This window comes from Gavia stellata, chromosome 15, assembly GCF_030936135.1.
Source record: "Gavia stellata isolate bGavSte3 chromosome 15, bGavSte3.hap2, whole genome shotgun sequence".
NCBI classification, from domain to species: domain Eukaryota; kingdom Metazoa; phylum Chordata; class Aves; order Gaviiformes; family Gaviidae; genus Gavia; species Gavia stellata.
In genome coordinates this window covers 22,448,153-22,475,745 of record NC_082608.1, presented here as the reverse complement: position 1 = coordinate 22,475,745, position 27,593 = coordinate 22,448,153, and the positions used below count along the sequence as shown (strand labels likewise).

General features: G+C 61.0%; 1 protein-coding gene across 1 annotated transcript; it reads right to left on the bottom strand.

The window, feature by feature from the left end:
• Nucleotides 1-819: 819 nt before the first annotated feature.
• Nucleotides 820-27,024, bottom strand: TANGO6 (transport and golgi organization 6 homolog). Its single transcript, XM_059825101.1, has 17 exons — nucleotides 26,035-27,024; nucleotides 25,576-25,692; nucleotides 23,923-24,073; nucleotides 22,980-23,104; nucleotides 22,295-22,457; nucleotides 21,648-21,730; nucleotides 17,815-17,927; nucleotides 16,205-16,381; nucleotides 14,833-14,959; nucleotides 13,707-13,886; nucleotides 10,196-10,330; nucleotides 8,233-8,742; nucleotides 7,992-8,049; nucleotides 5,790-5,942; nucleotides 3,030-3,181; nucleotides 1,778-1,891; nucleotides 820-1,066 (listed from the first exon to the last, which is right to left on the bottom strand). Exons 1-17 carry the CDS (start codon nucleotides 27,022-27,024, stop codon nucleotides 890-892), a joined length of 3,525 nt encoding a protein of 1,174 aa, XP_059681084.1. The 3' UTR covers nucleotides 820-889.
• Nucleotides 27,025-27,593: the final 569 nt, after the last annotated feature.

Sequence of the window (27,593 nt, the reverse complement as noted above, 5' to 3'; positions counted from 1 at the left end):
GCGCAGTCCTGCTCCCAGCACCGCAGCCCCACCACGCCGGCAGGGCAGGGGCTCGGCAATGCCGGCTCCATTTCCTTCTGCCACCCTGGGAAAATCACTCGGATTTGGCTCAAATCACAACACTTAGAAGCTGGCTCAGCTGCTGCCTCCAGGGATCGTCCCCATCCCTCGCCCGGGGCGGGCGCCCAGAAAGGCTCCCTCCATGCCCGTGGGCACCCGGCGGCGAGTGTGCAAGAGCTGCCGGCCAGCTTGGCAGTCCCAGGCCCCTCCAGCACCCCCAGGGACCCCCAGCAGCCCCAGGACCCCCCCAGCAGCCCCATGGAGTGAGTGCTGTGCCGAGAGAGGGCCGTGTGGCACCAGCCGGCTGCCTGCCAGCCCCCGGGGTGCATGGCTGCCCACGCTGGGGGGTGCAGACAGCAGAGTCCCCCCTCCCTCCCGGCTCCCCTCGGGGGCAGCTGCGGCAGCGGGTCCTGGTTGGCCGCACGGGAACCCGAGGCACCGGCGCCGTCGGCTGCTCCCCCAGCCCAGGGCCAGCCCTGGGGCTGATGCCCACCCTTCCACGGGACCCAGGGGCGCGCCAGGGCCCGCGCCGCTGCCGCCACCCCAAGCGTGCGAGGGCGAGCACAGCCCAGACACAGGCCAGGACACGGCCGGGATGGCACCCAGGGGCTTCACGCGGCTCCCAGAGATGTCATGGGTGCAGGGCTGAGCATGTCTCCGTTTAATCCCCTGCCTCGTCCCAGCGAGCCTGACCCCCCCAGCCTGTGGGTTTCTCCCCAGCTGGCACCCGCCGGCGGCGTCCCAGGGGCACAGCGAACCCTTCCCCTTGGGGAGCCGCTTGGCCCCAGCGCCGGAGCAGGAAGAGTTCATTTCTGCAGCCCCGGCACCGCTACGGCAGCACCACGATCTTCTTCTCCAGCGTCTGCGGGGGGAAGAGGACCCTCCTCATCACCACATCCAGCTCCTCCAGTGCCAGCTGGGCGTGCAGCACCGTCGCGCCATCGGGCTCGGCCACCACCACGTGCTTCAGCAGGCGGTAGAGGTCCCGCAGGACGTCCCGCAGCACCTGGGCACAGCAGGCAAGAGAACCATCAGCACCCGCTGGCATCTCACCCGAAACACAACCCTCGGCATGCCCTGGCAGGCGCGGTGCTGCCCCTTCCACCAACGCTGCTGGTGCCAGGACACGGCGGCACCACCACCACCACATTGCCTCAGGCGTAAGCCCTGGCCCTCCTGTGACTCAGTTTCCCCACGCACCGGCAGCGCAGCCCAGCACAGCAGCGCATCACAACGTCCCTCCGGCACAGAGGCATGAGGGGAAGCCGAGATCGCCGCTGTGGGGATTCCCACGGGGAACTGGCCCTTTCCTCCACAGGAGCTGAGTTCTGACACGCTCATTGCTGGGAAGCAGAGAGGGAGGCCACAGCCCACGTAAAAACTGGGCATTTCCAAGTCAAATCAGTGATGAACAACTCCCATGGCTCCCGAGAGCTGGCTGTGCCCTGCGGCACAGCCAAGCAGCTCCGAGGGATGCCCCCGTGAAGTCCTCTCTGCCCCAGGAAGGATCCGGCACTGAGGGAACCCTTTGGTGGGGGAGGCACAAGCTGGAGGTCCCGGTCCCATGGGACTTTCCCTGGAAGCTGCCTGGGAATGAGCCCTGCAGCCCCCACGGGGCAGGGGCTGTCCCCGAGGAGCACGGTGCCGGTGCCCGGGGATGCCCAGGAGCCTGGCAGAGGCTGCCCCCGTCCCGGGGACAGGCAGGGAGGTGACCCACCTCGGTGGCCTTCTCGCTGAGTCCCCGCAGCAGCACCACCACCACGTGCACGGCGGCTCTTCGCACCTCCGCCTCGGGGTCTGTCTTGGCTACGGCCGTCAAGCAGGAGGTGACCTGCGGGGACAGGGCGGGAGGGGCGTCAGCAGGGGCAGGGGGGCGCGGGGGGACCCGGCAGAGCAGCCGGCCACGGTGGCGCGGATGTCCCTGGGTGACCCAGGGCTGGAGGATGAGGATGGGACCCCTGCACCCAGCCTGGGGCAGCTGCGCGTTCCCCTGCCAGCACCCAACCAGGGGGGATTGGCTTTTTGCGGGGCGCCGGGCACTGAGCAGCCCTCCCTCTCGCAGGGGTAGAGCAGCACACAGATGCCTTGGAAAGCTTTATGAAAAGCAGGCAGAGTCGCAGGAACCTAATTAAACCCCCGGCAGTGACAGCCAGGAGAATTAGCACAGCTAGCGTGTTCCCGAAATAGCTGCGTGTGGTGCATTGGCATCTCATCAAACTCTGCCGGTACCCCACCGATGCTGAGCGGCTGCGAGCGCGGACTGGGGAAAGAAGCCCGAGCGCCGCATCCGCGATGTCTCCTGACCTCCCTCCTGCTCTGGGAAGCTCCGGCTCCCGTGGGGGCACAGACCCACCAGCTCAGGGGCTGCCGGACCATGATGCCGGTGGCTCCCGGCAAACCTCCCCCCAACCCTTTGGGAAAAGACCCCCGAGAGCCCGGCTCACCCCACCGGGACCACAGCTCTGGCATCAGCCGTGTGTCAGCGGGAGCCCGCAGCCGGGGCGAGGGCCGGGCACCCCTGCCAGCCATCAGCTGCGACGGTGACAACAGGAAGGGTAACGAGGTCTCATTAAGCGGGCGGAGGTGCCTCTGGCAGGTACTAACTGTGCCCCCAGGTCTCCTCCTGCAGTGCGATTGCCATGGGCGGAGCAGGCACTGCCGCCTTTCCTTGGGCTACTGCTTCCCTGCGCAAGCGATGTCTTTAGCTGATTACAAAGCTTTTAGCCCTAAAAATGGGGGCTAGAATTCCCTGAGTGTTTGCTTCAGGTCCAATGAGTTTTATGCTCCCCGCTATCCGCAAATATCCCTCATGTGTTTTATGGAAACCCCAGGCTGTTGCGTGCCCCGCAGCGAGCGCTCAGCAGCCCTGCCATCCGCTAATGAACCGCCCTCGTTAACAAGCGATGGCCCGGCGCTCCCCAGGCAGGGACTCGGGGAAGGGGCTGGCAGTGCCGGGATGGAGCCGGTACCTCCTGGATGATGGAGCCCAGCTGAAAGCCGAGGCGCTGGCAGAGCTCGCCCAGGTTGGAGAGGCTGCTGGCCCGCAGCGCGCCGTCGGGGTCCCGTGCGCCCCGCAGGAAGGCCTGGACCAGCGGCTCCCGGTGCTTGAACACCATGTCCCCTGCAAGAGAGAGCGGAGCGGCACATCACGGGCAAGGAAAAACCCCCAGCCCCTTCCTGCCGGGAGCAGCCGGATTGGGCCCCCCCTTGCAGCACTGTGGAACAGCTGGATGCAACATCTGGAGCGCAGCTTGTGCCCAGCGCAGGGAGCCGGGCGCAGCTCTGAGCGAGGCACAGACAGAGCTTCAGCACGGACCCGCCGTGGTGCCAGGGACAAGGACGCCGCAGCGCAGTCCCCCGGGAGGCCGGCAAACCCCGACAGCACGCACCCCACAGCAAAGACCTTTGTCTGGGGCCGTTCGGTGCATCCCACATCCCTCTGGCTCCCGCGGGGCCACTCAGAGGTGACCTCAGATACCGCACACAGAAACGAAGTGCGAAGCCCAAATTCTCACGTAATTCAGCCGCACAACCACCCCCCAATTAGCACACGCAGGCGCCGCGGATGTGTGAGCCGCCTAATTAGAGGTCGGCGTGCAGAGCCTGTGACTGGCATGCACAATCACCCAGCACAAGAGGAGCCCGGGGCTGGCGGCCGCGCGCCCCACGGCACAGCTCCCACCACGCAGGGGCTGCTCCAGCCGAGGGGAGCGCGGTGCAGCACTCGTCTGAGAGTAACGGAGGAAAGGGAGAAGCTCTGGCAGGCTAGCCGGCCTGCCAGCTCGGTGGTCTCCCGGCTCTCCTGAGCCCCATCAGCCCCTTGGACGCTGGTGTCCTGCAGCCGATGGAGGCAGTGGGATGCCCCGGGATGTGGGGACAGGAATAAGTCCTGCAGGCAGCGGTGGGACCCCACCACCCTGCACACAGAAGGCGGCAGGCAGCCGGGTCCTTCTGTAGGACCGTCCCGTCGTAGCATCACTTTTCCTACATGGCCCTCCCTGTTACCAAAGGACAACGCGCTCGGAGAGCAGGGATGGTTGCTGCACGGCACAGGGTGGGAGAGCTCAGCGCAGCGCCGTGATGCCAAGGGCGGCCATGCTTGCTCAGGAACACAGCCTGCTCCGTGCTTGCACCCCGGGAGGTGGTATTATGGCACTCTGAGCAGTGCTAGATGATCCGAGCTTGATGCATCTCCTCCGAAGCCAACAGCACACCGGCCCTGTGCCAGACGGCTGCAGAAAGAGCTCGAAGTGTTTCCCTTCCTGCAGCGAGCAAGGCACGTGCTCCCTGACGGAGAAGGGAAAAGGTCTGCCATGGCGCACCCGGAGCAGATTTAATGGGTTTGCAGCAAAAGCGAACCGGGTCAGTGCAAGGCCTCCATGAACCCTCGCGCGGCGCTCGGCCCCGCGTTGCTGGAGGCAGAGGAACGGCGCCGCGCGCTCAGGACGGGGCTGCCACACACTTCCAGCCACGCTGCCCATGCCGGCTGTTTGCTGGGCGATAGGTGCCTGCTGCAAAATCCCCTCCCGGATGGGAAAAAAGCCGCTCTAGTGGGATGGCAGGCGGGGACGGGGACGGGGACGGGGCAGGAGGGAGGCACGGCAGTCCCCCAGCAGCAGCAGGAGAGCTCCAAACTGCAGCAGTGCTGCTGCACAGAGCAGAGCGTTTCTGGAAGCGCCGGATGAATCCTCACTCTTGAATCCTGAAGCTTTGCAACAAAAACAACTTCATGCAATTTGTTCTATAAATACACAGGCGAGCCAGGACGCGCCGGAGTCGCTGCCCGCGGCAGAGGCACCATGGGGAGGGGGAGAGCCGCAGCGGAGGCCGTGCCCACCGTCCCGCTGCCAGCCACGCCGTGGGGGGCTGCCGAGGGAAACCCAGCACGGTGCGGCTGCAGTGCTGGGCAAGGCGAGGGCTGGACGCACGGACATCACCCAGGGGCCCTCGGAGGGGCTCTGCCACCACTCACAGGAGCTCCATGGGGAGACGATGGCATCACCGGCCCGTAGGATGCCCTGTCCCCATCCCGGCAGTGGGGCAGGAGAGCGGCATGACCCGGCCCAGGGACCACTGGCCCCGGCAGGCTGCCTGCAGCCAGCAGAGCTCAGGGATGCCACTGCGGCCAGAGGACACCGCTGCGGCAGCTGTGCCCTGGGAGAGCTCCGGCAGGCCAGGCAGCCGGGGAGGTTGGCTCTGCCACGGCCGACCTGGGGAACAAAGCACCCGGCGGGTGACCGGGGACCCGCGCCTGGCTGCCCTGGCAGCGGGGACACCGGCTGCCACCTTCCCCAGCTGCGGAGAGCTCCGGCCGCCTGCTCTCGCTGGCCTGGCCTCTGCTGGGGAATAAGACGAGGCGTTGTAGGACGTGTCCCAACAGTGGCTGCCGGAAAGCCCTCATCCAGCTTTTACCCCTCAGCCCTGCGTGTCCGGGCACTTCCCAGCAGCTTCTGAGCCCAGCGCTGCCGGCCGAGGGGACGGAGGACTCCCGGCAGGATCCGCCGCCCCAATCCTGCCCACCAGCAAAGCCCGGCCAGCTGCCCTTCAGCTTCCACCCCCCCGGCGCAGGGCCACGGGAGCTGGTTCTCACCTCCGGACAGCAAAAAGCCCCCGTGGGCTTTATCCCCCCGACCTGGTGGCACGGCAGAGAGCAGCGAGGGGCCGAGCAGTGCTGCAGCTGCCGGCAGCGGCCAGCACCGCCGTGCCCGTGGACGCAGCTGTGGACTCACCCAGCGCCCGGGTGACACGCATCAGCACCTCGCCCAGCTTCATTCTGGTGACGGCAGCCCTGGTAACCTCCGTGCCCTGTGCCGGGCACCCGTACTGTGCCAGCAGGACGGGCAGGATCCGCTCCGGGTACTCGCTGGAGAGCAGGGCAACGCCTGGGGGGAGAGCAAGAGGAAAGCGCAGGTCAGGGCCAGGCTTGAGGACGGCATGTGCCACCACCCTCAGCAGAGGAAGCACCGACGGTTGTGCCACCCCGGTGCCCTCGGTGCAGCCGTCACCCATGGGACCCCCTGCACCACGCCGGCCCCGCAGCACATCCCGCAGCCCCTCCGTGTGAAGCTGCAGCGCCGGGGCAGCGCAGCACTGGGTCCGGTTGGGTGCCAAGCTGAAAAATAAGTAATTTAGCAGTTGGCTGCAGGTGCCCACTAACTGCTGCTGGTCAACATTCGCCGACCTAGCGTCAACTTGGCACGCCGGCTGTCAGACACCGCGGGGCTCGCCCCGGGCTGGCCCAGCATCATGGCAGCCGGGTACCGCAGGCGATGCTCGGGCGCAGTGCCTGGTTGCTGCTCCCAGCTCCCGGCTATCAGGCACACATTGCTGGCGTGTCCTTGTCCCCACTGGGGCTCTGCGAACCCCTGGCTCTGCCTGGCCCAGGCTGGGATCCGGAGCCCAAGCGTGCCCCGTGCCTGCCGCATCGCCCCAGGAATGAAGAGGGGTCAGACCCCGGACATGGGGTGCACGCTGGGCTATGCCGCAGGGATGCTCTGGCTATGCCATCCCTTTAGAGAGCTGCCCGGAGCCAGCAAGCCTCAGCGGAGCATCGCAGGCAGTGCTGGGTGAAAGCCAGGCTTGGGGCAGGCACCGGGCAGGGCTCCGGCAGCGCTGGGCTCCCCGGGCGGCAGGTGCCTCTCCGATGGGGAAAGGCAGCTGCTCTCCAGGGAAAGGGCGAGCGGCAGAGGCTGTCCCGGCAGTGCCAAGCGCTGAGTCAGGGTGAGACCCAACTCTCCTGCCCTCCAGGAGCAGCCGCCTTCACCTCCAACCCCGTTCCCTGGTTATCGGAGAGCGCCTGGCGTGGGTTACCCTCTGCAAGCCCAGGCACGTCCGGCCAGGCAGCAACCTCTCCTCTGGCATCACCTCGCCGGAGCTTGGCTCTGTAATACCCAGCAGTGCCGGGACAGCCGTCTCTGGTTCCAGCACCAGCACAGCCAGCTGGTGGGCAAGCCCTGCCGCTGCGGTGGGGAGCCTGACCGGGACAACGGGGAGCCCAACCGGGGCAGCCGGGAGCCTGCCTGGCACAGAGGGCAGCACCACATACGGCACGCCGCAGGTGCCGCTGCCAGCGCGGCGCGGGCTGGGTGAGTCACGGCCGCAAGGAACCGTGTCAGGGTTAATCACAGCCGCAGCGAAACACGGAGGCAGCTGCACGGGGTGTATTAATCACCCGGGGACGGTTGAAGCGTTTGTGTTTCACCTGCAGGGCAAAGACAAACCCGTCCCACTCAAGACCGTACAGGCAGAGGGAAGCACAGTGATAAGCTCCTTTTCCAGATGCTGCTGAGGGTTACCTTCCCAACGGCAGCCGGGGCTCGCGGCGGCGCCGGTATTGCTTCGGGTCATGGGAACAGCACCTCCCTTCCAAGTAACCCGGCGCACGGCGACCTGCCGGCACAGCCGTCGCACAGGACACCCACATCACCCCGGGTGCGGAGGCACCTGCCTGCAAATTCCGATGGGCAGCCCGGTGCCATGGGGCTGCACGGAGTGTGCCGCAGCAAGCGTGGACCCGCGGCTTTCCCGGGAAGTGGCATGAGGAGCAGCAGCAGCACTCGGTGCCCTCAGCAGCAGCCCGGCGCAGGGAGGAGGGCAGTGAGCAGAGCGACACACTGCTCTCCTGCCAACCCGTTGTCTGCTGCCTGCTGCTGCCCACCTCCTGCCTGCACCGCCAGGACCAGCACCGGGGCCGGGTGCGTGCCCGCTTCTGCTCTCTCCCCTGCCGGCTTTGGGATTGTGGCACAGAGCCCGCCTGTGGCTCCAGGCTTGACCGAACGGCATGCAGACGTGGTCCAGGAGGGCAGGAGATGCTGAGCCCCCAGCCTGGCTGCAGCTCCGCTGCTCTTCACTCTCGCTGCCCAAAGCTCCCCCCAGCACAAAAACATTCTCCTACGAAGCACCAGCACTCGCCCCGGCCGGGCATCGCTCACCTTGGATGGCTGAGAGGTAGACAAAGGCGTCCTCGTGCTGCATGTTCTCCAGGAACACCTGCAAGGAGCGGGGAGTGCCGTTGGCAGCAGCCCCGTGCCGGGCCAGCAGTGCACGGTGGCACCTTCAGCCAACAGCAAGGTCGGAGGGCTCTGATAATACAGACCGTCCCCAGCCCGCCAGCATGCTCAGCCCCACGTCTGTGCCACCGTGCAGGACAGGGACCATGAAGGAGCCCGGTACCTGGAGGAGTTTCTCCTGAAGCCGAAGCGCCTCCGGATCCCTCTGTGTGATCAGGCTGGAGAGGCGGCGCAGGGCGGCTGCCCGGCCAGGGGGCTGGGGGTCGTAGGCTGATACCAGGAGCTCCTGGAGCCCAGCCGGGGCCGGGCTGTCGGCACACGGTGCTGGAGCGGGACCCGCGGTGCCAGGCTCATGGCTCACACTCTGATCTTCACTCCTCTCCCTGGGAGCCGAGGGGCTGCTGTGGCTGTGCCGTCGCGGTGCCTGGCCACTCCCTGGGCTTGGGGCTCTGCCGGGGATGCCGGCAGGGCTCTGCGCTCCTGTCCCCGGCTTCTTCCCCAGCACGCCGTCGGCAGCAGCACCCACTGTCCCGGGGGAGAAGGCCCCGTGGGTGCAGATGGCAATGCGCAGGTCCGCGGCCAGCTCCTGAGTGAGGGGCTCGGGGTAGGTGTGGGAGAGCTCCTCCAGCAACGGCACCAGCCGTTTCAGCACGGCGAAGTCACTGGATTGAAGCTGTGGGGGGGAGAGAAGCTGCACTGGCACGGCCGTAACGGGAGGTTCGCTCCCCAGGATGCTCCTGGCAAGGCAGGCAGGCAGCCCAGAGGTGCACGAGCCCCAGAGGCCGTTTCGTAGCCCCACGGCAGCACCGAGCCGGCCACCCCCCGTCCCCACCCCAGGAGCCGGGCTCCAAGAGCCGTGAGCTGCTCTTGGGGATGGCGATGCCCCGTGCTCCCAGCGCTGATCCCAGCTGCGGCATCTCTGGCAGGGCAGAAGCCGGCAGCAGCTGCAACCTCGCTGGCCTGGCCTGGAGGCACTGCAGGAGAAGGTGGGAAGGGCGAGAGCCCAAAGGAGAGCGGTGTCCATGTGGGACCCTTGCGCTCAGCGTGGGGGCTGAGCTGGGACATCCCTCCCACCGTCCTGCCAGCGCTGTGCAGGGCTTGCCTTCGGTTCTGCCTTCGGTCCTGCCCGCAGTCCTGCCTGGAAGGAAGCTCCAGGCAAGGCAGCCGCGACCTGCCCCAAGGCTGCAGCACCCGAGGGGTTCCCCCCTCGGGTTCCTGCCCTAAACGGGATTTAACTGCCAATCCCAGAAGCAATATCTGGGCTGTAAGACCCGAAAAGTGATGCTTTAGCATCATCTGGGGAACTTTTGGGTGACTGTGTAAAGCCCTTGGCCATTGAAACCCAAACAGCTTTGCAGCTGCCTCCGAAACATTTTGCATTCAATTTGCCGAGTTAAGTTGCTCCCATTAACGCCGGAGCGGGAGCTCGCCTGGGAGGGGGCCCGTTAGAGCCGCGAGACTCTGGTTTTCAGTTTTCTCCAACTAAATAATGTTCTTTTCCCAACGTTGGGAATTTAGCAATAAGACACAATAAATCATCTTTTTCCATTAACAGTTGGATTTTCCTTTGGGCGAGTTGGGGGATGAAGCAACCCCGGCAGCTCAGTGATGTAAGTGCAAGCCAGAGCGATTGCAGCTCACTAACGAACGTGCCATCGCCGCCCAACGGCAGTTCAGCCGACACCGTGTAACGGCGTAACTGAGCAAGGCACCATTTTTATAAAGGATTTCCAAGCACAGCCCATGCTGGGAAGTTCGTTGCGTTCCTGAGACAGAGCCCGTGGATGTGTAGGGATGCAGAGGATGCAGTGTCAGTATTTAAAGACACTGTATGCGACGGCACTGCTCCGTCAGTGCCTTCTTGGAAGCAGATTTTGGATTATAAATGAAATATTTGGGCTCTCACGGGTGCCCTGCTGGGATCATGCCCCCACCCAGTGCCCTGGCACCGCTCCGAGAAAAATAATATATATATATACACACCCTGGGATTAAAGAGGGGCTCCAGCTCGGGCAGCACCCAGACCTCGGAGCACCGGCTGAGGCACCCCTTGGCCGGGCGCAGTGGGACGGTGCCAGGTCTCCCACCCGCCACAGCCACCGAGCACCCCGGCTTCGCCCCCTCACCTGGACGGCTCCGCCGAGCATGGCAGCCACGAGCCCCATGGCCATGGCGAGGGTCTGCGTCTCCGCCGCCGCGCCGGGGCCCCGCGCCGGGCTGACGCAGGCCCGCTGCAGCACGGCTGCCACAAACTCCTCCACCTGCCAGCGGAGAGCGTGGGGAAGAGCAGTTAGGAGGGGAGATCCCCGGGGTGCTCCAAGGACCCTGCCCCTGCCCGCACCTCGGGGTGCCCTCCCGGAGCCACACACTCTTTAGCTCTCGCCGCCTTCACGAACCCTTCATGTTTCCCTGTTGTTGCCACCACCCCAACCCTCCCTCTCAGACCCATCCCAGTTGCATTCCCAGCACCTTCCCAGCTCCCTTTGCCATCACCCTGCCGGGGTGAGCGGGCTCAGCAGCACTGGGGATCCCCGGTGAGCCCCGGTGAGCGGGGGGACGGCTGGGGCACTGGTGCAGCCAGCGAGAGGAACAAGAGGAAACGGCCTCAAGTTGCCCCAGGGGAGGTTCAGGCTGGATATGAGGAAAAATGTCTTTACTGGGAGAGCGGTGAAGCACTGGCAGAGGCTGCCCAGGGAGGTGGTGGAGTCACCATCCCTGGAGGTGTTCAAGGAACGTGTGGACGTGGCACTGCGGGACATGGTTTAGTGGGCATGGTGGGGTTGGGGTGATGGTTGGACTTCATGATCTTACAGGTCTTTTCCAACCTTAGCGATTCTGTGAACGGGGAAACACGAAGGGTTTGTATGAAATTGTGCTAGAGAAAGGCTCAGGCTCGGAAAATTCAAATAGATGCAGAGATGGCCAGAGCTAAAAGAGCACACGGCTCCGGGGAAGGCACCAGCACCGCAGACCGCTGGCACACGGCACGGCAGCAACGGCCAGAGTCGAGCAGGGATTTAGCATGGCTCAGATAAACTTCATTATAACAAAAATCACACCTGCCTGCACCCCCCATGAGCGCTGGGGCAGAGCACAGCCCCTTCCCTGCCCTGGGCCAGGGCCATTCCCAGCCACCTGCCCTTGCCCAGGAGGGCTCCGCAGGGCTCCCACTCCTGCCAGCTGCCCCACGGCTCCCCAGTACCAGACACCATTTACCCACACGCAGCCGACACTGGAGCCAGGCCATTTACCGTGTCACTTACTTTGTGATTTCCTCACAATACCCTTTTTTCCCCCAAGCTCGTAACGATCCCGCGTGGCTGGCATTGACCTTCTCGACACTCGGCACTGACATCTTTGATCTCACAGGCTTCCTGCCTTTCTAATGGAGCTTGAAATTAGGGAGTTTATTTTCTCCACATCTTTGCCAGCTGCGCTGACACCGCACGGCTCAGGGCGAGCTCGCTGGCTGCGGCGGCACTCGGACACCCGGCCGTGCTGGGAAGGGGCTGGATAGGGGTCGTCCCTATGTAAACAGGCGTGTTGCAAAATAAGAGGAACTATTTTGCTCCTATTTTGGAAAAGAAAGTACAAGGGCAACAAGGTACTATTGCACCAATCCCCATGCTTCCAGCCTCCAGGGCACAGGCACTGGGTGCAGGCAACACGTTTCCTCATCAGCAGGAGAGCTGATCGCTGCCAGCTTCGTTAAAAGCACATCCCTACTGCAGCGCAGCGAGGAGGGAGGCTGGCTGGGAGGGGCTGCGGAAAAGGCTTAGGTATCTTCTGGGCTGATTAGTCCAGAAATGAAATGCCATCAAACAGCAAGAATGGGGAGTAAAAACAAGTGTCAGAACGTCTGCTCTCACAAAACAGTGACACGCAAGCTGAAGGGGTTGAAATTATCTTTAATGCAAAAAATAGGAACATCAGGAATAAATAATCTTATCAGTAGACAGCTACTGAGAAAAACAAAAAGTAACCCCCCCCCCCAATCTAGAAGAAAAAACACCCCACCTTAATCTGGAAGTGGAAAAAAGCTTGAAAAATAAAACACTGGGGCACGTTTCTGCCTCATGCAGGAGGGGAGCATCCTTGGCGTATCAAGGAACTCGGTCAATGTCATGAAACTTGGTTGGGGGTATGTGTGTGAACGTAAATAAAATAAATTGTGCAATTGAGGGGGTCCACAGCTGCTGCCATTCCTGGGGTCTGGCTTTGGGAAGGCGGATCCTGCTTGCTCCAACCCCGTTAAGCACAAAGCCACGCACCAGAGTGCCCACAGCAAGAACGCACGCCCCGGAGGAACCCCGTGCTGCAGAACCTGCTTAAAAACAGCTTTGCAACCTCCTGTCCCAACCCGAGGGAGCCCTCCCTGAAATACAACTCCCAGGTGGAAGAATAATGCCTTTCTTGTCTGGGTTTCCTTTTTGGTGGGTGTTTCTTTTTATACTAGGCTCCCGGCTGGACCCAGAAACCTGGCAAAATCCTTCCCCGTTTCCCATCCCGACTTTCTGACCCAGGGAGCGGAGCCGGTGCCGCGCGGGTGGGTGCGATGGAGAGGCAGGTGAGGACAAAGCAGCGCTGGCTGCCGCACCGGCGGGAGCTGCAATGACACCGGCTGGGTCCCCTCTGTCACTGCAGAGCGCACACAAAGACTCCTTTGTCCCAAAGAGAAAAGTGAGGAAACCTGTGTTAGCAGTGACTGCCTCCGCCCAAGGCAGCCACAGTTAACTGCATAACCAGGTCACTGAGTTGGGAAAAAAAAAGCCAACCAACAAACAGGATGAAGAAGTTAAAATACACTGATTAGCTGGGAAATACCCTGCTGCCCTCAATGCCCAACAGCCGACTTGACTGGGTTCAGGGCAGACAGAAGTGCCATATCTTAACAATCCTTTTTTGGTACCAGGTTCAATGAGTTTCAGCTGGCCTTTGAAATAAAAATATTTAATAAATTTTGCAGCTGCCTGTTCATGAAGACATGGACAAACAGCGACCGTATCAGCACGGTTACACCGACCCTGATGACCAGACACGCCACGTAGTGCGGGTGTCCCAGCAGCAGAAACCAGAGAAACACCACAAATTCCCTATTTGGGGACAAGGGGCGAGTGTGACACGGCGGCGGCGCCGTGGCCATCCAGCTGGCAGCCCAGCTACCGCAGCTCCCGGAGGTGGCTGCCGAGATGTGCTGGAAAAACCAGGCACCAACACCATGGATAGGCAGCAAGCACTCACTTAAAAGGTTTGTGGGGTACAGATGTCTTTAAGCTTTGTTAAACTTGGGAATAAATTTTGCTCAAAATAAAGATGAGAAGCTGGCAAGTCAGAGTTCTGATTAACACACAGACTACTCTCTTGGCTTTTAATACGCAACCATGGGCACAAATAGGAAGACGTCTGCTGCGCTGCTCCCTCCTTTCTCTGCAGCTGACTCTGTCCTTCCTGCTGGCACCGCACAGGACGGTGTCTTGTTGAGACATGTGCAACTGAATCAATAAACTGCTTTTCCTGGGGATGCTCTAGCTGTCTCCAGCTGTTTCTTAGCCACGGTCTCCTTAGAGCCCAGCAGCCCCGAGCTCGGTCTGCCACGCGCTCCAGCTGCCGATCCCCCGGGATTTTGCCATGACCAACCTGAGTAATGTCTGTGAACACGGTGTCCGAGACGCTCTCACACAGTGTGGCCACGAGCTGCAGGACCAGCAGCTTCCTCCTCTGCCTGGCATGGTACTGCTCCAGCTCCAGGAGACTCCCTCCAGGCACCGGAGCAGAGTTCGAAGCTGCCTCGTCCTCCGCAGCCACGCAAGTCAGTGCCTGCCGGGAAGGAAGCACAGGGCATGGAGAGGCAATGATTAAATACAGGCAAATGGGTGCCAGGAACACCACGGTCACGCCGCCAGTGGTCCTGGGTGCAGCGGGTGCAGCAGGCGCGCGTTACCCACACCTCTACCCTGCTGCAAAGGGCTCCTGGTTAATTCCCTTCTTCCAGCCTCGTCCCCTTCCATACACATGCCTGTCAGCAGGCCAAGCCCTCGCAAACCTCCCTCCCTGTGGACACCACGCAGAGCACCTCCGAGCACTTGTCCTAGGTCCAACCATCCTCTGGGCTGTGAGGCTTCCTGGGTCTCTGCCTGCACCCTTGCTTTCGGCAGTGGCTGCTCACAAAGCCACCCAGATCCCCCGTCCCCTTTGAAGAGCTCGTGCTGACTCCTCACGCAACCAGGAGCTTCCACTCAGTACATCAAGGTCTCCGAGAGCTGCCCACAGCTCTTGAGTGTCCCACCTGTGTCACACCAGCATCCCTACACCCAGGGTGCTGCAAACCCCGCATGACTACGGAACAGGGCTCTACCTGCCAGCAAGGGCATGGACAGCGCAGCCTATCCCAGGCAAGGCCAGGGGGGAACCACACGGGCTCGGGGCAGGATCAAAGGGAGCAGGTGCCCCGCTAGAGCCAAGGAAGCAACAGGGATTATTCACAGCCTCAAACACACCATTAAACTTCAGACATGCTCCTGTTGTCAAAAGAGCCCAGGGGGAACAAGGGTTAACCCCTTCAGGGACCAGAGTACCTCCCTCTCCCAGGCTCTCCTGCCCAGCACACAGCAGGACTGCTCCACCGTGTGCCGTACCCTGGCTCAGTGCTCCCGAGGCACGTAAGGGGACGCTCAGTCTCCTTTGCCATCTGCCTCACAGACTGCTCGGCCCAGGGAAACCGTTCCTGCATATGTGCCCCAAACAGAGCCTTGCCTGCCCTTACCTTCAGGCAGCGGATGAAGAAGTCTCCGGCTAGACCACTCTTCTGGCAGTGAGACAAGAGCTCCACCAAGTTCTCCACATGACACTGCTCCGAGGAAACCTTCTGGTAGAGGGCCTCATCTTCATCGCTGAAACAGGTCACTATGTCACCAACACAAACGTACCCAGACCCCCTCCAGGGCTGGCCCTGAACTACTCCACGGCAAGGTAAAATCCTGCTTCTGCCTTCCCTTGGAAACCTTCCTTCACAGCACTACCAGAGAGTGGAAGCCTGGAGGCAACTGAGCCAAAGTATTGCTCTGTTCATTTGGTCTAGGTGATCATGCACTCAGTTTATTAATTAACCTGCATTCATTAAAGGAATAACATTAACAGAAACCATGTGTGCAAAAACATGTGTTTAATTCAGCCATCCTATAAAGAACGGGATCGGCGCTGGCTAATTCATGCAGGGGTCATAACCATAAAGTAGGACAGACACAGGCAGAGCTATGGCCGTTAAGGAGTAATTTTAAAGTATACCCAGTTTAACCAGTGCAGATCCCGGGCCAGACCTCCTTCTAATTCAGGTCAGGAATAGTTTGAAATGAAACCAAAACAAGCATATTTGTACAGGGTTTTGTTACGGGTGCGCACAGCTCCCGGCACACCCACCCCACGGACACTCCTGGGCAGGAGCTGTGCGCTCTGCCTGCTCGATAGCACTGCCCTGGGCTCGTACCTGCCAACTAACAGCTACCCCTCTTTAAACCAAATGTCACGCTGCTGAACCGTCCCAGTTTGCGTGGCTGGAGTCTAATGGCTGCAGTTTATTCCCCACATGGCCACGCTCTGCCTCTACTTGTACAGACCATCTGCAAGAGCAGGAGGGGAGCTCAGTTGCTGGCTCCACCACACTGGCAGCATCAGAGTCCTTGCTGTGACGGTGCCACCTGCACCCGAGGGATTCCACTCGCTCCACGCAGCCGCGATCTGCCATGAGACAGGCCCAGGCTGGAAGCTGAATTTGGGGAGCGGTGGGACTGAAGGAGCACGTCCCATTCCTAGACACCCCGCAGGCAGGACTCAGGACTCAAGAAAAGCAGAGAGCGCACACTCACGCTCAGACAGAGCGTGCTGCTTTTCAGGGCTGAAAAGTCAGAGCTCTGCGCCACATACCAAGAACCCGGAGGCTGTGTGGAAGCATCGCCTGCCCGAGCTCAGCGCTCTGCCATCTACCTGGGCGCCTGCAGGGATGAGACCGTGGTGGGACGGCACCAGGAGCCCCACGCTCGCCTGGGCTCTCTCTGCTAGGCATGCCGTGAAAAGCCCTACGTGCTGAATGATGCCTGGGGACTGCCCTCCGCACCTGGCACTGCCCCAACAGCGCTCACCTGATGGTCTCCTTCACCGCAATGGTGGCACCACCCTCGCTGCCCGCACAGAACCGGCACCGCGGGTGGAGGGCATGCACGCTGCTGTTCAGCCCCGCAAAGCCTTCCAGTACAGCCAGCGACACCTCTCGCTCTGACTTCTCCAGGAACCACAGCAGGATCTCCTGGCACAGGGAGCTGACAAGGAGAGAGAAAGCAGTGGTGACCTTGCTCTGCCCGCTGCACCCCTCCCTGCACACCAGCACTGCAACGGGACCACGTGTCTCGGGCTGAGGGAGAAGACAAGAGTGCTCTGGAGTGGCTACGGACACTCCTTGGGATGCTCTGCGCCAACAGCTCCGGCAGCTGAAGGCATTTGTGTCAGTTTATAAGGGGATCAGCAGCACATCCTGTCCTTCTGGCGTTCTCACACGGAAGGACCTGGGTCTTTCAAGATTTCAGCCCAGCGAGGAAGGGAGCACTGTCTGAACAGCGTGTCTATACAAGGACAGCCACTTCCACGCAGGCTCAGCACGCCGTGCCTGGTGCTTCACGCCAACATGACAAAGCACAGAGCTGTCAGCTGTGCCAAGGAAGAGGAGGAAGGAGACGAGGAGCAGTGTAAGGTGGCACGGAAACCCCTGCCAAGGAAAGATGCAGGTTAATGAGGTGGAGTAACGATGCTGTGCCAGGGGTCTGGAAACCCGAACACTTCCAGACAGCTGTGGTTTTAGTTACCCCTGCCAAATTCTTTTGCAAAGAGAGAAGCGAGCAGCGACTCTGTTCACCCAGCAGCAGTGTTAACTTGGCTTGTTCTACAAACTTGCCATAGCGCTCACTACTTTTTGAAGTGATTAATGATGTCTTTAATAATAGCAGAGGCTGTGTCTACACAGACCTTTTAGGGAAAGCCTCCAGCACCCACAAGCCAGTATCACCAAAGCAAAGTGTAAACCCACCAGGAGTGTATTTCCTAGGCTAGCCCAAACTCAGGGCAGCCCAGGGAAAGCCTGGGAGGAGAAAGGAGAGAGGACAGCCAGCACCTGGTCACCACTGTCCCTGCCACCATGACTGACACACGTGATGCTTACCATCATACATCAGTCACGGGGGAACTGGGCACAGCACGAGGGACAGCTGCCGAGAGGCAGGTCCTGCGAGTGATCCCAGATGGGAGAAGAACCATCTTGTATTTCCAAGAGCTAGCACTCAAGCTGTTTTATCCGGTTTTTATCGTGTTTCTAAATCCCTGGCACACAGATCCCTCCAACACCCAGCCAGGTCCCAGCGTCACCGTCTCTGTCTACAGGCAATCACGATCCCTGCTCCTAGGCGGGCACTAAGAGTTAACCTGTGCTCCCACGGTGCCCACAGGGCACGCTTGCCTCTACACTGAACGTTTTGGCTTCAGGGAAGACAAAAACTAATGCGAGAACTGCTCCCTCGTGCACAGGTCTGCCAGTAAGGTCGCCTACCATGCCTATGCCTGCAGTTACTGCCTACTTTGAATGAGAGCTCCTCAGGGTGAGAAAATTGGTCTCTGTACGTGCCCGTGTAGAGCACGTCCTTTGGAGGTGGGCAGAATGGAGAAGATGAAACCCCAGAAGAAGACGTGCACAATCCTTCCTTACCGTAAGTATGACACATTTTGCTTGGCGAAGGAATAGAGGGAAAAAACCACTCCCAGGACTGACTGTAAGGATCCCAGCAGTAGGCTCGAGCTGTCATTTCCAACCACATACACCTACGGAGAGAAGGGCACAGGGAGGAGAGTCAAACACCCACGTGGAGCAGAGGGAAGGCAAAGAGAAGGACAGAAAGCACGTCTCTGCGCAGAACGGCTGCCACCAGGGAGGATGGCAGAGGGTTTTCAGGCTCTGTTCCTTTCAGTCTGGAGCCTGTTTTCCCTGATTATGCCATATTCTGTATTTAAAGCAGCCTCCAGCACCATCTTTCTCCTAGCATTTGCTTAACCACAGCAGGGCTCCAAGCTACAGGAACACTGCAGCTAGCTATTCAGGAAGTCTGCTGCTTAGGTGTAAGGTCTTGCGTTACAGAGAGATGCAACAGGCACCTTTGAATTAGCAAATCTTTACAAAATACTGCACCTAGAGACAAATCTCAAATACGGAGATCAGTCCCTAGCAGGGCAGCTGAGCTGACATCTGCTGAACTGAGCAAGAGGGTTGCAAGGGCTTTGAGGAGGCTGTAGGGCCACAGTCCTCTCCTCCATCTCAAGCAGCACCCCCCCGAACCACTGTCAGTGCCCTCCTCCACGAAACCAGCACCCCCTGCCCAGGCAAGCCACTGTTACCAGCTCACCGCACACAGGTCCCACCTTGCTGCCCACAGAGGACAGGAAAAACACTCAGAATTCTTATGACATTGTGTTTCCTTTAGAATCCTTTGAAAGAAATTGTCCAAAACTAAAAGCCAGGTAAGACACTTTCAATCAAAGCCATAATGCTGCGAAAACTAAGTGTAGAAAATGGTTAAATACCAAGCCTTGCCCAGCTGGACTCAGGGTTTACTCAGGGTTGTTGTGTTCAGGTCATCGCTTTAGCGGGCTATATCCCCCTCCATAGCTTTTAGTTTTAAAGAAAGGGGGGAAATAAAGTCTTTTCGCAAGTTCTCCAAGGGACTTCCAGCTGTGTCAGCTGGTGAACTACCAGCTCAGAAGGTGCTCCGCAGCTGGAAAGCAATCACCTGCTCCAGGGCTGGAAGAGCCCTGGGGACAAACCAAAGAGCTTTTCCTTGCTGGAGGCAGTGTGACAACCAGGTAGGAGGGCTAGGAGGGAGATTCTCCTGATAATGTTCTGCCCTGCTGTATTGATGCAAACAGACCTTTTTTCCTGCGCTAATCCCCGTGGAGCCATTCTTCCTAACCAGAACCTTTTGTACACAAAGCCTCCCTGATGAAGCCCCAAGGATGGTTTCTCACTCAGCATCAAATGACACTTGCTAGGCAAGAAACCCCCGCAAATCTGCAGGCTGGAGTCTCCGTCGCTAATCTGGCTGCTGTCAGGCCTCCAGCACTATGCCATTAAGGAGGGATCCGCCCCAAACTCCCCCAGCACTCGCATTGTGAACGGCAGCCACAGAGCAGCCCTCCAGACTGGTCTCTGCCTGCCAGCTAGTTACAACAGATCATTACTACGCAAAATACTACAACAATCACAGTATTTAAGAGCTTAGCCTGCCTAGGGGCATGCCAGTAAGCAAGTCACCAGCTTCTTAAAATTGAATTCCTGGGCTGGAGATGTCCTCCTGGGTTGGAACTCGCAGCAGAAAGCTGGGCTGCTGTCAGGGCAAGCAGCAAAGCCTGCAGCACGGCACTGGTGATACTGGTGGGAACGGCGGAAAAAAGGAGCTATGAGGAAGGTTTCAGAAGAGCGGCTTCCACAGAACAGCCCTGTTCCTTCCCAGGAAGCACAAGAATGGACCCCACCTCTCTCCCAAATGCCAGAGCCAAGATCTGCGCTGCTGAACACCCTGCTTGTCGCTGCAAGGGACACCTTGCAGGAAGGAGCTCCACAGAAGGTGCTAAATCTGCACCATCCTGCCCACAAGACATTTCTTTTACCATGGAAGGTGGTCTGTTATTGGCAAAGCCAGAGCGTTTCTCCGATGAGACCCGAGTTTCCTTCCCTTTTCCTGAACCCTCCCTATCCCCCAGCACCTGATCGAGGCCTGAACGTCAGGCTGGGAGAGCTGCTGAGCTTCAGCAATCCCTCCTGCTTCGGCAGGCAGGCACACAGACCAGGTCCGAGGCCCCACCGCCGCCTCCACCAAGAGCGGCTCCGGAGGGCAGGGCAGCAGAGGAGGTGGCTGGACACCCAGCACCAGCTGCTGAAGGATTACCCACCCACCCTTCTAAACTTAACTTCATGCACACGGAAACCCAGGGGGTTCAGCTCAGAATGGTCCCTGCAAAACAGGCTGCTCATTTTTCCTTACCTATCAATTTACCCTACTCGCCCAATGGGTCTAGACAGACTGTACCGCCTTTAGCCCCCTGAGAGACATCAGCAGGGGAAGATGAACTACTGGGGACACCCCATGGGGACCAGCTGCAGTGTACCCCCTGTTTCTGGGACACCTGAGGTTGGGACACAGCCACTAACAGCATCTCCCCTGTGGCTGAGCTGCTGCCCACCCTCCTTTCCCCTGTACCCACACACTCTCTGCTTCCTAACAGCAGCCACCAGGATAACTGTACCAGCTCTCCCACCTCTCCCCACGGCTCTGCGATGCCTCCAAGCTCACCGTCACTCTCTTTTTCACCCCGGTGACAGCTCAGCAGCCTCAGAGCCACACTGAATCTGCTCGCTTCGTAGCACTCGCTGCGAATGCCTCGCTGCCAACCGACTGCACAACCACTGAGCAACGTGCTGGGGGCCCTGCCAAGCTGCCCTCGCTGCAGGGCTGAGCAGTCCAGCACAGCCGGCCGCTTGCCAGTACGGCGAGTGCCCTCTTCTCCAGGTCACTCATTCTGAAGCATTTTGGCCCAATGCAAGAGCTGGCTGCCGCCCATCCCTCTGAGAGGGGTTAATGCTGCAGGAGCTGTAGGAAGGCTTCCAGCTCCAGCAACTCTGGCTCAGGCTGCCCTCTGCAGACCTTGGAGGCAGGGAGAGCAACTCCCAGCAGGTTCTCCCTCCCACACAGGTAACCCTGGGCTCAGTACTAGCCGTATTATCCACGCTCTATAGGAAGGAAACTGAAGCACGGAAGCACTAAGAGGAGCGTGAGCCAGCAACAGCCTGGGAGGAGAGCTCAGGCATCCTCTGAAGATTCAGAGTGTACAGGATTCCCTGTGATCTGTCCTTCCCTGTGACCAGCTGCGCACCTCTGATGCTGGTATGTGAGCGGTAAGATCTCGGACAGGGATTGACAGCCGGAGGCAACATGTGCCAGGCCAGCGGTACTCCTGACTAGGACCTCCTGCCTGCTCTACTGTTACTTGCTCTAAGATCACAGCCCAAGTCCTGACGCTGCTCTGACAGTACAGCCAGACACAAGGGTCCTGTAGAAGCTGTGCAATTTAGCAATGCTCAGAAAGCCTTGCTGCAGCTCACGGAGAAAGAGGACGTGAGAGCACCATGGAGACTCCTGGCTATCAGCCCACTGCTCAGACTCTTCTTACTTTGACACACTGGAAAGACACTGGGAAAAAACAACCAGCAAGAGCTCAGTGCCATCCCGCAGAACGTTTTGGGGTGAGAATGCTTGAAAGGATTCAGGCAGTGCCTCTGGTATCCAGCATAAAGGTGCAGCCCCCCGTGGGTGGTGCTGCATAGGAGGTTATTCTGTGCAGCTCTTGGTCTCCCCACAGCATCACGACTGCAGGAGACGCTGGTTTTTGTCACGGTCTAACACACACACTGAACTGCTCAGAAAGTCTCAAACCAGCTCTTTCTCGGAGTAGCTTTCCTGCCTACCCTCAGGCCCAAATCAGACACGATACCTTGAGCACATCTTCCACACAGCTGCCGAGCTCTGCCTCTGTCACCAGCACGGTCCCTGCTGATAAATCTTCCACTGCTAGCTCTGAAACAAAGGGCAGAAATATCAGCATCCCTACATACTGAGGAGTCTCCAGCAGAACAGCAACCCCACCGTGCCCAGAACCAGAAAGCACTTTGATAGTTCTCCTGCCTTCCCTCCCCTCCATCAGGGCAGCATGGGAATCAATAAGCCCTCATTAGCACCACCAAATATCACTGCAGTGTTGTAAACTCCGCAAGGTTGCAAGCAAATCAAAGCAGACCACAACTTCTTGATGGATTATTCCCCGGAGAGCTGTTTGGTCAGCGTGGGGAACCGATGGCTTCCGGACAGAAGCCCAAAATAAGACTGGGAGAGTTCCCCAAAGAGCAAATGGCAGAAGCCCCACTACTTGGCTCTTACACTACAGAAATCTGAGTCAAATGCTAGTAAATACGGTGCACCTACGGCGCACCCAGCCACACAGACACGTTCGCAACTGACAGAGCTGGGCTTGCGCGCTCAGCAGCCCAGCCACCAGCCCCTGAGAAAATTCTGATGGGAAGACAAAGACCAGCAAGAAGAGAAAACAGACCCGTCTCCGATCTGGCAGAGAGCAGCCGGTACCTGCTGTCTCCGAGCACCGCAGGAGCGGTGCCAAGAGGGGCTGGAGCAGGTGCTTCTCTGCCAGCTGAGGGTGCTCTTTCACCATGGTGAGCAGCGTGGCGGTGGCCACTCGCTGGAACTGGCGCGCCGTCAGTTTGTCCTGGATGTGCAGCAAGTCCAGAATCTGGAAGGAAAATCCACGATAAAGGAACAAAGATCGGGAGCCCCTTAGGAGGAGGGCAGGCCGACTCCTTGCAGCCAACAGCAGAGATTGAGGAGCCTCCTGTGTGCTGCTTTGCTGGACATTTGGCAGGACATTCCACATATGGAAGAGCCGGTCTCCTTCCCATGCACATGTTAATGCAGGATGCATTTCTGGGCTCAAATCAAGAGCCTGCACTGCTCCCACAACCAAAGGCTGGAAGCAAGAGCTCCACAGCAGAGAGCTCCTTGTAGCGCAGTGCCAAACAGCTCATGCGATGGGGCAACGTTATTCAGCATTTCAGTCAAATATGGAAAATTCAAGAGTAGGGCGAAAACGTTTTCTGCTGCTCTGGCAGTGGGACAACATCTCCACATTGTCCCAGCTCGAGCCAGGCCACGCTCAAGCAGAAGTGACAGTACCGACACACTCCAAGCCAGGAGCCGGCTCTGCATTCCCAGCCAGAGCCGGCGTGCTGCAGGAAGAGGGGACGGAGGGACCTACCTGGGGGCATACCAGCCTGTAGTAGTCCTCGAGGGAAAGGCACTGCTGCGGGCAGGAAGCCAGGATCTTTGCAACCGTGTCGCATTTTCTCCAGTCCACAGCTGCTGCTTCAGCATCAGCGCCACCTGCTAGGCCAGCAGAAAGGCAAGATCAGCTCAGACTGACAGCAAACGGCAGGGCCATTTCTGGCTGAAGCCAGATGTTTCTGGCCAAAAATTGGATTTCTAGCTTTTATTACTCTCTTTAAATAAAGCATCTTTCAGGTGACACTTGAATTTAATGACAGAAGGGGGAAAATTACTGTCTGAGACCTTTGATACTGGAAAACAACTTCTGCAAGAAGGTCTATGAGACAAAAGGCGGAGGGAGGTCATGCTCGGGTGGTGTCATCAGGCTGGTATTGGCCAGAGGAAGCTTTGGCACGAGCAACTCTGGGGTTCAGCTTTTAGAAAGCAAGTTTCCCTCCCAGGAAACAGAAAGCAGGTAGCAAGGCTGCTGAGCCCCGGAGCGGGACGGGTCTCACTCCACCTGCAGCTGCTCACAGCCCAGCGCCGAGCACAGCTTCTACCGAACCGGCACCAGCGCAGCTCCTCGGAACGAACTGCGCTCCGTACACACACAAGCTGCAAGCCCATGGAGGCATAAACAGACTAAATGAGCTTGGATGCTTTCAGTCTGAACCTCAAACATGATGGTGTACCCTGAAGTAAAGGCATTTGCAGTTGGAAGGCATTCACGGTTTGGGAGATCAGCATAGTCAGAGGCAAAATCTGTGTGTTACAGAGTCAGCTTGGCCTGACAAAAGCTGTTTCCCATTTCAGTGCTCTGATGGCACTGTCTTTCCCGGGCCTCTCATGGGATGAAACATCTCAGACACATCATCGCAGACTCTTTTAATCTACGGTCCTGGAAGCCAAGAGCAGCGTCAGAGCACCCTACTCACCGCCTGTTCCCTCCATGATGCCCCGAACCACAGCCTGAACCCCGCTGGGTCTCATTAGCCTCTCGGAGAGCAGCTGACCACAAAGGCGCCGCAGCCACGCCGGAGCCCGCACAAGGGCCGGCTTTGTTTCTTCCCCAGGAGAGGGAGGACTCTGAAAGGAAACAAAGGAGCAGGCTAAGGAGCATATTTGCACACTCCTGTGCAAACCCCCTCTAACAGACAAACAGCCTGCGCCCTGACCTGCAGGACTTGAGACAGGAGCACAGGACAGGGAAACCTTTTAAATAAACCACTTCTTCAGCCAGTGGCACAAAGCGAATTAGGGCTTAATGAGAGAGGCCAGCCTCCCCAAGAGCATCCCCTTGTGCAGAGCTTCCCTCCTTTAATTAAAGCCTCTCAGCGTCAGGCAGCAGCCCCGCCTCATTACCAAAATGGCGCACAGGGAGCGCGGGGGACAAGTCGGGTTCGATGCAGGTAAGGGGTCCGCAGCGGTGACCCCCGCACAGAGCGCTGGGCTGTGGAGGTGGCACCGCGAGCCCACAGGCTCCCCGGTCGAGCAAAGCAATCCCCCCGGGACAGCACAAAGAGCAGAGCTGTCCGGAGGCTGCGAACCCACAAAGCGAGCGCTTCGAATGGAGGTGCATGCTTGGACACCCCGAGGAGGCAAGCTGGCACCGCTGCACTGGTGGGGGATAGAACAGAATAGAGTATTTTCAGTTGGAAGGGACCTATAACGATCATCTAGTCCAACTGCCTGACCACTTCAGGGCTGACCAAAAGTTAAAGCATGTCATTAAGGGCACCATCCAACTATCTGCTAGGGTTTTGTTTATGCAGGAGACCCCTGCTTTTATGTGGAAGAACCACAGCACACACTGAGAGTGCTGCCCCACGCAAGTGCCTCGTACGGACCCTCTGCAGCCCTTGCGCGTGAGACGGCCAGATTCTGCCTGCTCGGGAATCGCGTGCCATCCCAGACGGAGGGTCAGCGGGCGGCACAGAGCTGCGCCTGAGCCAGCGGCCCCGTGCTATCCCGCGTGTGCACCAGCAGCTCCTCGCGTCCTGACCCTGAGCTGTGGCGCGGCAGGTGGGGACGCACCCACCCACAGCACCTGCCGGGAGCTGGGACGCGGTCCCTTCCCAGGGACTCTCTAAACACAACGCGAAGGTCTCCCCAGAGAGCACCCATTCCCCATCTCCTCCTCCCCGCTGCCCCGAGGCAGCCTTTGAAACAGCCACGAACGGCAGCAGGTGCCGAGGCAGCACCGCTTCGCCCCCTCAAGTGGAAAGGGGCAGGTTCTGGAAGAGAAGGTGCTTTGCTTGGCCGGGCACAGCAGATGTAGCAGCCAAGCCACGGCGGCACGTGCCGCGATGAGAGTCCCCGAGCTCACACACACCCACACAGGCACACCCCTGTACAGCGGGGCCGGAGCTGCTGCCGCGCGAGCGGTGCGCATTCGGCAGCTTCGCCCCTGCGTTCACGCAGCGCTGCGGGACGGGGGTGCTGCACTCAACTGGTTTTTAAGGTGCAAGAACATTTCCAGGAGAGCAGCAAAGGCACCCTGGGAGCGTGGGAACACGCAGTCCCAGCACAGTGGGTGCTACGCACCCCGAGCGCCCCGTGCCAGGGACGGCCCCGCCGCCGTCAGGTACCTGCTTGGGCCGGCCCTGCAGGACGAGCAGCTCCCGCACCGCCAGCGGCTGGTAGACGCGGTCCAGGATATGCCGCAGGGCTTCCCGGCACTGTGCTCGCTCCGCTTCCGAAACGCCCTGGAAAAAAACACACCCCGGGGTGGCGAGGACAGCCGGGCCACCGGCACTAAACCCGCCGGTCCTGACCGCGTGCCGGTGCCCCTCCAGCTCCTCGCCAGGCTCCCGTCTCTTCTCCCGCGTCAGGATTAACGTGCGCGGCGCGGGAGCTGCCGCCGGGCTGGCAGTGCCAGGGCTCAGCGAGCGGGAGCCCAGCTGGGCCACGGGCTCAGCCACGGAGCACAGCGAGCGGTGCCGCCGGACAGGCTCTGGCGAGGCTGGCGGCCCTGACACGTTTTTGGCGGGGCCGCGTGCCCACGCCGGCACCAACCGGGGGAGCGGGAGGAGAGGGGGCCCACGGACCTCGCAGTGGGCGGCGGGGCCGTGGCCCAGCAGGCAGAGGCCGGCGAGGAGGAGGCCGAGGTGGCGGGCGAGGAGCGGGCCGCCCAGCGCGGGGTGCTGGGCCAGCTCGGCCAGGGCGGTGGTGGCGGCGTGGAGCCGGGCCCCGCGGGCGGCCGGCGGCGACGGGGGCGGCGCGGGGGGCCCCGGGCGCTGCCCCACGCCCGGCGGCAGGTACGGCAGCAGGCCCAGGCCCACGGCGGCCCGCAGCGCCCGCCCCACGGCCCGGCCCTGCGCCACGCTCAGCGTGTCGGCGCTGGGCGGCGGCGCGGCCCCGGGCCCGGCCCCGCGGGCGGCGGGGGCGGCGGCGAGCGCGGCCAGCCGCTCCTTCAGGCACAGCAGCAGCGCCAGCAGCCCGCAGGCGGCGGCCCAGCCCGGCTCGGCCTCGCCCGCCGCCCCGGCGGCCAGCGCGGGGGCCCGGGCCAGCACGGCATGGCGCAGGCCGCGCAGCGCCGCCCAGCCCGGCGCCCGCCGCAGCCGCTCCTCCAGCGCCGCCGCGTTGCTGCGCAGCGTCTCCGGTCGCAGGGCGCCCTCCGGGCTGGGCCCGGCCGCGTCGCCCCGCTCAGCGGCGCCGGCGGGCGGCCGCAGCAGCAGCTCCAGCGCCTCCACCACCCGCTCCGGCTCCGGGCCCGGCTCCGCGCCGCCCGCCATCTTGGGGCCGCCGTGAAGGGGAGGAGCGCGCCGCTCCGCCGCCATCTTGGGGGGGGGGGGGGGGTCGGGCGAGGGGGAGGAGCCACACCGCCCGCCGCCATCTTGGGCGGGGCGGGCGAGGAGCGACACCGCCCGCCGCCATCTTGGGCGGGGCGGGCGAGGAGCGACACCGCCCGCCGCCATCTTGGGCGGGGCGGGCGAGGAGCGACACCGCCCGCCGCCATCTTGGGCGGGGCGGGCGAGGAGCGACACCGCCCGCCGCCATCTTGGGCGGGGCGGGAGGCGGTGGCGGGGCGGCGCCATCTTGGGGCCTGGCCCGAGGGGGGCCCGGCCGCCGCCGCCCGCTCCGGTGGGCCGAGGGTAGCGGTGCGCTGCACCGGGTGCCGCCTCTCGCTCACGGCAGCCTGGGGCTCGTCTTCTTCCCAGCAGGTAGCGCAGGGGACGCAGCAGTCCCCTGCCCGGACTGTTCCAGCGCCGGGGTGGGGGGCTGGCGGGGTAGGCCTCGGGCCCCGCTGCCCACAGGTGCCAACAGCGCCAACCCCTCTGGCAGGTCAGGTATCTGGGGAGAGCTCCTGCACCCAGGCTCGCCCCTGTGCCCGGAATGGGCTCTGGCTGCATCCCGCAAAAGTTAGCAGCTTTCAGAAAGAAACTAGCAGTTCTGTCTACAAAGGGCGAGCCCAAACGCTTCTCCGTATTGTAGTCAGTGTGGGGGGAAGGCGGAGGTGTGCCACATGGGTGTTGCTGCCGGCTCTGGGGATCAGCGGCCGGACCTACCTTCGGACTGAACACCTTATGTAGGCGTTGCAAAGTAGATAAAGAGGCAGCTTCCTCATCCAGGACCTTAACGAGGCGGAATGGTTGCAAATCCTTTG

Bases quoted from the DNA above. Each gene is read 5' to 3' on its own strand.
- TANGO6 (XM_059825101.1), bottom strand. From the start codon at position 27,024: ATGGCGCCGCCCCGCCACCGCCTCCCGCCCCGCCCAAGATGGCGGCGG. The intron at 8,743-10,195 runs GTGAGGGGGCGA...TCCCCCCCACAG, and splicing joins TGCTCGGCGGAGCCGTCCAG to CTTCAATCCAGTGACTTCGC. The intron at 5,943-7,991 runs GTGAGCGATGCC...CTCTCCCCCCAG, and splicing joins CTACCTCTCAGCCATCCAAG to GCGTTGCCCTGCTCTCCAGC.